Source organism: Crocuta crocuta, unplaced genomic scaffold (genome assembly GCF_008692635.1).
Source record: "Crocuta crocuta isolate KB4526 unplaced genomic scaffold, BGI_CrCroc_1.0 scaffold110, whole genome shotgun sequence".
NCBI classification, from domain to species: domain Eukaryota; kingdom Metazoa; phylum Chordata; class Mammalia; order Carnivora; family Hyaenidae; genus Crocuta; species Crocuta crocuta.
In genome coordinates, this window is record NW_027527386.1 from 2733589 (window position 1) to 2741711 (window position 8123).

General features: G+C 55.0%; 1 protein-coding gene across 1 annotated transcript in view; it reads right to left on the bottom strand.

Moving 5' to 3' along the window:
- Positions 1–8123, bottom strand: part of CELF5 (CUGBP Elav-like family member 5) — a 60807-nt gene that overhangs the window by 608 nt on the left and 52076 nt on the right. Inside the window, exons 12-13 of the mRNA XM_077751834.1 lie at positions 6893–7000; positions 49–151 (exon numbers count right to left, since the gene is read on the bottom strand). Of these exons, the coding sequence (XP_077607960.1) occupies positions 49–151; positions 6893–7000 (211 nt within the window). The remainder of the gene's footprint in view (positions 1–48; positions 152–6892; positions 7001–8123) is intronic.

Genomic DNA, 8123 nt, shown 5'->3' on the forward strand with positions numbered 1-8123 from the left:
CCTCCAGGAGTCCAGGGCGCCCCGGGGCCATGGGGAGCCCCCTCCCACTCGCCCACCGCCCGGTCCCAGCCGCCCTGGGAACAGGCCGGAGGCCTGAGGCGGTGGGACGGGCGGAGGGCAGTGGAGGCGCCGTGGGGGAAGAGGGTGGGCCCTGGATTTCGGGGGTGGGGGGAGGAGATGAGTGTTGAGCTCTGGCTGCTCCTCTCTGATCTCGCTCGCATCTGTCGCTGTCCCTCTCTGGGCTCCCGGTTCCGAAAAGGGCAGAGAACCGCTGAGGAAGGGGGCGGAGAGGGCGCAGAGGAGGGGCTGTTGTTCTCAGCCCTTCCTTCCTTGTCCAGGCCCCTGGGAAGAGGCAAGCCAGGGAGATTCCTTCCATTTCATGACCTAATCATGGCCGTGCATTTATGGAGCGCCGCGTGTGTGCCCGGTCTCGATGAGAGGGCCCCTGGTCTGTGTGGATCCGTTGTCCCGGCCCCACACTGGGAGAGTAGAGGGGGCGGGGGACACGCAGCAGGAAGGACTTCCCGGGGAGGGCTGCCCCTGTGCTCTGAGGTGGCAGGGACCCGGGCTGGCGCGAAGGCACTGGCTTTGGCTTTCATATTGGGAGCCGGCACAGGTCGCAGGAGGGTTCAGCAGGCGCCGCACATGTGCGCGGACCGAGGCTGAGGAAGCAGGGTGGCCCACGGGGAACGCGGCTCCCGGGCTCACTCTCTCTGCTCTGCCCCCCGACGACCTGGACCATTCTTCCTCACATGGGGCTCTGACTGCTTTTCTCATCTGCCTGCAACCCTCCGTGGCTCCCTGCGTCCCCTCTGGCTGGTGTCCCCTTTGTTCTTTTATCACCTAAGGACTCCTATGCATGCTTCAAAACCCAGCCCCACATTCCCCACCTGCCCCTAAGGGTGAGAGTTAGAGACAAAAACAGAGATACAGAGACAAAGGGAGAGACAGAGTTGGAGAGACAGAGAGAGTTAGTGAGAGCTGGAGAGAGAGAGAGAGAGACCCAGCCCCGCCCTGCCCACCGTCTGGGTCATACACTCTTCACTCCCACCCCGAGAAGCCTGGATCAGACATTTTCCTTGACAAGAAGTTGCCCGGGTGAACCCCGTGCTCCGGTCCCAGGCCCCAGTTCCGGGCACACAGGACAGAGAACATCCGTGCCAGCTTGGGGGCCCGTGGTCACCAGCATCGCCCAGGCCAGGGCTGTGTGCGCACGGCGGGCTCGGGGATTGTTGGCAAAGACCCAATTACTGGAACCTTCCTTATCGACGGCCTGGCTCTGCGCCAGGTGCACAGTCACCCCCAACCCTCCCAAGGGCCGTGTCCGCTCCGGCCCTTGGGGGTCTCCCTGTTGTACAGACAGGGAAACTGAGGCTCAGAGAAGTCTGGTCAGGAGCCTAGGGACACACGGCCAGAGGAAGTCACCCCTGAGGTGTGGGAGGGACAGCCATCCACCCAGCTACTTCCCCCACTTCCTTCGGGCCTCAGCTCAGACATCATCTCCGGAGCAAGGCTCCCTCTGACACCCCCCCCCCGTTTAAAATCGCGCCCCCTCCCAGCCCTGCTGTCCTTTGTCACGATTATTTATTTGATTATTTATTTCTCGTCTGCGTCCCCGTGGAGCGTCGGCCCCGGAGGGCGAGGACCTTTGCGTGTCTTGTTCTCCGCTTTGGCCTCGGTGTGGGGAAGAGCGCCTGGCACAGAGGCTGCGCTCCGGGAGTCTATTTGTTGAAAGGATGAATGAGTGAATAAATCAGGGGTCAGGCCTTCGCAAACAATGGCATTTCCTGCTGACTTTCACAAAAGGCATCTCATCTCGCCACAGAAGATGCAGGGCTGGCGGGAGGGCCGGGGAGGGCCGGGCGGCTCTCAGGGCCTCACCCCGCGGAGGCCAGCGCGCCCGGCCCAGGACGCGGTTCGCCCACATGCAGGCCCCCGCCCGTAACTATAATTTGCCTCAGTACCTTGTGGTCGCAGCAGACAATTACCCCACAGATGTGCGGTTGGAGCAAGGCATTCAGACGGCGGGTCAGGGCCCGGGCCGGGCGGAAGGCAGATGTGGAAAGCAGTCTTCAAACAAGAAGGGAGGGAGAGAGAGTGCGAGAGAAGCAGAGAGAGACAGAGAGAGAGAGTGGGGGAGAGAGACACAGAAAGTGAGGAGCAAAGGGACACGCAGTGGAGGGGCAGAGGGGAGGGGGTGAGGGACGCACGAGGGGCAGAGGGGAGGGGGTGAGGGACGCACGAGGGGCAGAGGGGAGGGGGTGAGGGACGCACGTGGGGCAGAGGGGAGGGGGTGAGGGACGCACACGCGGTAAGAGGCAGAGACCAGGAGAGACGGAGAGACAAACTGAAACCGAGAAAGACAGGACAGGGAGGCCAGGCCGACGGGGAGACAGGCTGTGGGGCCGCCGGGTCCCTCGCCGCTCGCTCCCCGCCCCACGGGCCTGGTTTCCCAGCTACAGTTTCTGCTCAAGGAAGTCGAGACCCCCGAGGTCCGGCCATGAGCTGGGCCTGCACCTCGACCTCTGTGAGCTCCCCTGCCCTGACTGCCTGTCCCCAAGGGCAGAGGGCTCAGGCCCACGACTCTTTGCCCACCCTGTGCCTCAGTTTCCCCGGCCGTCACATGAGCAGGCTCGTTTTAGGGAACGTTTAGGGAGCTCCCTGCTCCCTTCCGTCACCCACCGACTACCCTCCCTATTTTGTCCACGTATTACTGAACATTTTTCTTTCTTTTTTAAAGTTTATTTATTTTTGAGAGGGAGAGAGAGTAGGGAAGGGAGAAAGAGAGGGAGAGGATCCCAAGCAGGGTCTGCGCTGTCAGTACAGAGCCTGATGCGGAGCTCATCTCAGAAACTGTGAGATCATGACCTGAGCCAAGATCAAGAGCCGGACGCTAACCGACTGAGCCACCCAGGCACCCTGAACAATATTCTTCCTTCCTTCCTTCCTTCCTTCCTTCCTTCCTTCCTTCCTTCCTTCCTTCCTTCCTTCCTTCTTCTTTTAAAATTTTATTTATTTTTGAAAGAGAGAGAGAGAGAACAAGCAGGGGAGGGGAGGGGCAGAGAGGAGGGAGGAGAAGAAGAGAGAGAGACAGAGAGAGAACATCCTAAGCAGGCTCCGTGCTGCCAGCACAGAGTCAGACCGGGGCTCAAACTCACAAACCACGAGATCATGAGCTGAGCTGAAATCGAGAGTCAGACATTTAACCGACTGAGCCACCCAGGTACCCCTGGGTGCATTTTTCTTTCAATCAAACTATTTATATAAAAAAAGACATATATCTATTTTTTCTTCCTTTTTTATTTTTATGTTAGAGAGAGAGAGGGAGAGCAAGCAGGGGAGAGGGGGAGAGGGAGGGAGACTCACCAGCAGCCTTCACACTCAGCGTGGAGCCTGACTCGGGCTTTGATCCCCCAACCCTGGGATGACGACCTGAGCTGAAATCAAGAGTCGTACACTCAAACCGACTGAGCCACCCAGGCACCTCAAGACTTAGCTGTATTTAAAGAAAAAAGCATAACTCACCACTCAGGCTGCCGTGAGTCAAGGTCGGCTCTAAAGATAAAGGTAAGAAACACCTCAGTCTCATCCAACTCTGACCTGAGAGCAAGCCCCAAGCCTGCTCTCTCTTTGTTAAGAAGATAACCAAACATTGGAGAGGAGTTAGATCCAAGTGATCCAACACGTGTGTAATCAGAATCCCAGAAGAAGAAAGAGAAGAGGCAGAGGACTATTTAAGACAGAATGGCCAATAATTTTCAAAAATCAAACACATTAAATCACAGATCCCATAGCTCGGGAAATACCAACAGATTAAATACCCTCCCCAACGCATACTCAGATGTCATATTCGAAAAGCGTAAAATTAAAGATACAGAGAAAAATGTTGAAGGCAGCTGAGGACTAAAGGACACATTACATACAGAGGAGCACCAACAAGAATCACCGCAGATTTCTCATCTGAAACCGAACAGGCAGGAAGTCGATGGAGGGATATCTTGCGGATGGGGAAAAAAAAACCTGTCAACCCAGAATTTTATACCCAGTGAAAGTGTCATTTGAAAATGAAGGCAAAAGGAAGGCTTTCTCAGCAAACAAACAAACAAAAAAACCTGGAAAAATTCGTGATTGGCAAGACACTCACTTGAAACATAAAGACAGATAAAGTTAAATGATGGGGAAAATGTATGAGAGAACAGGAATTTAAGATGCTGGGGTGGATACATTGAAGCCAGACCAAGCAGACACAGTAGCAAGGTACATATACTGATGATGGGGTCCATCTGCCCATCCTGAGTGTGTGTGCATTTACACACACACAATCAGCAAACGATCTAACAACGGACAATTACAATATAGGAAATGAAAATGAATAGAGCTAATCGGAGAGCTTGGCAAACCTGCGATTTTACTTGGAGACCTCCATACTATTTGCTCGGCAATTGATGGGGAAAGTCGGCAGGAGATCGGCAAGGCTGTGGAAAACCTGGGTAACACTTCTTTTTTTAATTTTTTTTTTAATGTTTTACTTATTTCTGAGAGACAGAGAGAGAGAGAGAGGCAGCATGAGCAGGGGAGGGTCAGAGAGAGAGGGAGACACAGAATCTGAAACAGCTCCAGGCTCTGAGCTGTCAGCACAGAGCCCAATGCGGGGCTCGAACCCACGAACCGTGAGATCATGACCTGAGCCGAAGTTGGACGCTCAACCGACTGAGCCCCCCAGGCGCCCCAGTAACACTTCAACCAGCTTGAAATGACATGCTCAGAACATTCCATGCAACACCACCACAGTGCACATCCTTTTTAGGTTAACGTGGAACATTGCCCCAGAGAGACCCTGTTCTTTTTTTTTATGTTTTTATTCTTGGAGGAGAGAGAGACAGAGCGTGAGGGTAGGAGGGGCAGAGAGAGAGGGAGACATAGAATCTGAAACAGGCTCCAGGCTCTGAGCTGTCAGAACAGAGCCTGATGTGGGGCTTGAACTCACAAAGTGTGAGATTATGACTTGAGCCAAAGTTGGACACATAAACGACTGAGCCACCCAGGTGCCCCTATTTTTTAATCATATTCACCAAGATAGGGCATGAAAAGAACCTTAATAAATTTAAGAGAATTCAAGGCATCCAAACTATGTTCTCAGGCCATAACAAAATTAAACTATGTATCAATAACACAAAGATACGTGGAAAAAATCCCTCCAAACAACCAACTTCATAATAGCTCAAATCAAAGAGGAAAGCATAAAACACGAGAAATACCTTTTTAAAATAAAGTTTATCTATTTATTTTTGAGAGAGAGAGAGCGCAAGCGAGCATGAGTAGGGGAGAGGCAGAGAAAGCGGGAGAGAGGATCCCAAGCAGGCTCTACACTGTCATTGCAGAGCCTGATGCAGGGCTCAAACTCACAAACCCTGAGATCATGGCCAGAGATGAGATCAAGAGTCTGATAGTTAACCAACTGAACCACCCAGGCGCTCCTCGATTTAAATTTAAATAGTCGTTGGGGCGCCTGGGTGGCTTAGTCGGTTAAGCGTCCGACTTTCGACTTTCGCTTAGGTCATGATCTCGCGGTTTGTGGGTTCGAGCCCCGCGTCGGGCTCTGTGCTGACTGCCAGCTCAGAGCCTGGAGCCTGTTTCAGTCTGTGACNTTAAATAGTCAAGGGGCACCTGGGTGGCTCAGTCGGTTGAGGTTCTGCCCTCGCCCAAGGGACGGCCTGATCCAAGGGCAGGTATCAGGGAAATCAGATGCACACAGCACTCTTCTCTGCACGGGACAGACTTACCAGCTCGGGACCTTCCCCCTGACCATGGAGCCCCGCACGGCCTTCTCGTTGGGTTGCCAGCTGGATTTCATGCTTTGCAAGTGCATGACTCGACTTTTGCTCTTGCCTTCCTGTGGCCCTTGTTCTGGCCCTTGACCTTGACCCTCACCCTTCCAGGCCCCACCCAAATTCCACCTTCCATGGATTGAGACCTTCCATGGCCACCAGAGGGCTGTTTTGTGTCTGCCCGGGTTCCTTCAGGCAAACATCTTCCCTTCTTTGAGTCTCCATTTCCACACCTGTAAAATGGGTCCAATGATGTTTTCTTTGCAGCTTTGTTGTGAGATCCAATGCCTCTTAACCAGGGCTCTGGGCGTGAGACATTCATTTATTCATTCATCAGACTTTTATCCAGCGCCTTCTGTCCTGTACTGAGGCCTGGGGAACAGTGCAAGACCAAGGCAGACCCCAATTCTGCCTTCAGGGAGCCCACAGTATGCTGGGGGAGATGGACATTAGATAATTACACATTTCATATTTAAATGATAAAGGTGACAAATCCTGACAAGGGGGTTCTGGGGAGCTCTGGTCTCATCGAAGCCACACCGCCGTTTGCCCGGAAGCCAGCATGAGCCTCCTCCTTTTACTTAGGTCGCCCTGAGCTATGTTCTCCACACAGCAGCCAGGGAGAGACTTGAAGACGCAGATGTGCTTGGCTCTCCTCTCCCTCATGTAAAACCCTCCTATGGCTCTTACTGCCTCCAAGATAAAGACCAATGTTGTCTCTGGGTCCCCAAAGACCGTGACACCTTTAGTCAGCCCTCTGCTAACTCCTCCCACCTGCACCCCCCCCCCCAGGGCTACCCTTGTGTGTGGAAAGAAGGTGAGAGTAATTTTGCAGGTGAGTATCTTGAGGAAGAGGGTTCCAGGTAGAGGGCACAGCCTATGCAAAGGTCCTGGGGCAGGGCCTGCCTAGAGTGTCGGAATGGCGAGTAGGCCCGTGTGGCTGAAGCAGAGTGAGCGAGAGGGAGGGCGGGAGGAGGGCGGAGCAGGCGGTGCAGGATCTGGAGGTGGGCTTTTCACCCAGGGCCAGGGGCAGAGGGGAGGCAGGACCCGACTCAGGTGCTCACGGGCGCTCTCTGGTGGCCGCCATGGGGAGGACGGACTGTGGGGGGCCAGGGCGGCAGCTGGAGGCCGAGGCGGAGGAGACTGCGCCGCGCGGATGGGCGTGATGGGGGCTGGAGGAGGGGAGAGACGTGGACAAATCTGGGATAGAATTTTGAAAGCAGAGGTGACAGGACTTGCTAACAGATTGAAGGCGGAGCAAGCCAGCGAGAAGGCAAAGATCACAGGAGACACTTGTCCCCAGGCCCTGGAAACACGGCACTGCCACGCGCGGAGACGGGGACCGCGTGGAGGAGCCGGATTCGGGACCAGGATGTCCGGTGGATTCTTGGGTCAAGAGCTGGGGTCGCTCATTGAGGCTTTGGTGGAGGGCAGACAGGCAGAGAAAGGATAGGCCCTTGTCCCTCGTGGGCTGGCGGAGGGCCTGGGGTGCCTTCCGGATCGTGAGCCCCCGCCGCGCAATCCCCCCACCCACACGGGACCCTCCGGCCCGGCCCTGGATCTGGGCACGACCCCCGGCTGCACGCCGCAAACCCGGCGCTGGAGTGAAGTGCTTGGCAGGGAGTGAGCGCTCGAAACCTATGCCAGGACTTCAGCCCGGCGCCCTTGGTCTGAGCCCGTGTTGATGCCCGACACACCCCAACCTGCAACCGACCCCCTTCTCTACAGGCAGTTACTGTATCTTTAAGGATCACTTAATGCGTCACTCTTGACGTCACAATCACCCAGGCTCGGTAGACTGGCTCGAGTTCCGGCTGTTGGACGGGCTGATGGACTCATGAATATGTAGATCACCGCCACTCACCTCACTCTGATAGGCTCGGGAAAGAGAGGGGCGGGGAGAGGGCGGGGCTTGGCGAGGGGAGATGCTGGAGGCGCCAATTGGGAATTTTGTGCATTTGTTTCCTGTTGTGCCTCCAGTACCCACCCATTGTGTAGCATACAGTAGGCGCTCAACAAATGCTGGAATCCAGCAGGAGTGATGTCTGAGAGTTCACTTTCCTGGTTTGGGAGGAGGTTCTGTTTTGCCTTGTCACTTTATATTAAGTTGACAACGGCTGTTATTTATGTGCATTAATTAGTCTCCCTGACGGTCTCCACAGTCCTGGATGAGGCGCACTCTCGTGAGTCCCATTTTGCAGATGAAGAAACTGAGGTTTGGAGAGAGAAAGGTTGCTCGAGGGCAGGCAGACCCCGACTCACTCAGCACGCACTGAGAACCCGGAGGTGAACGTG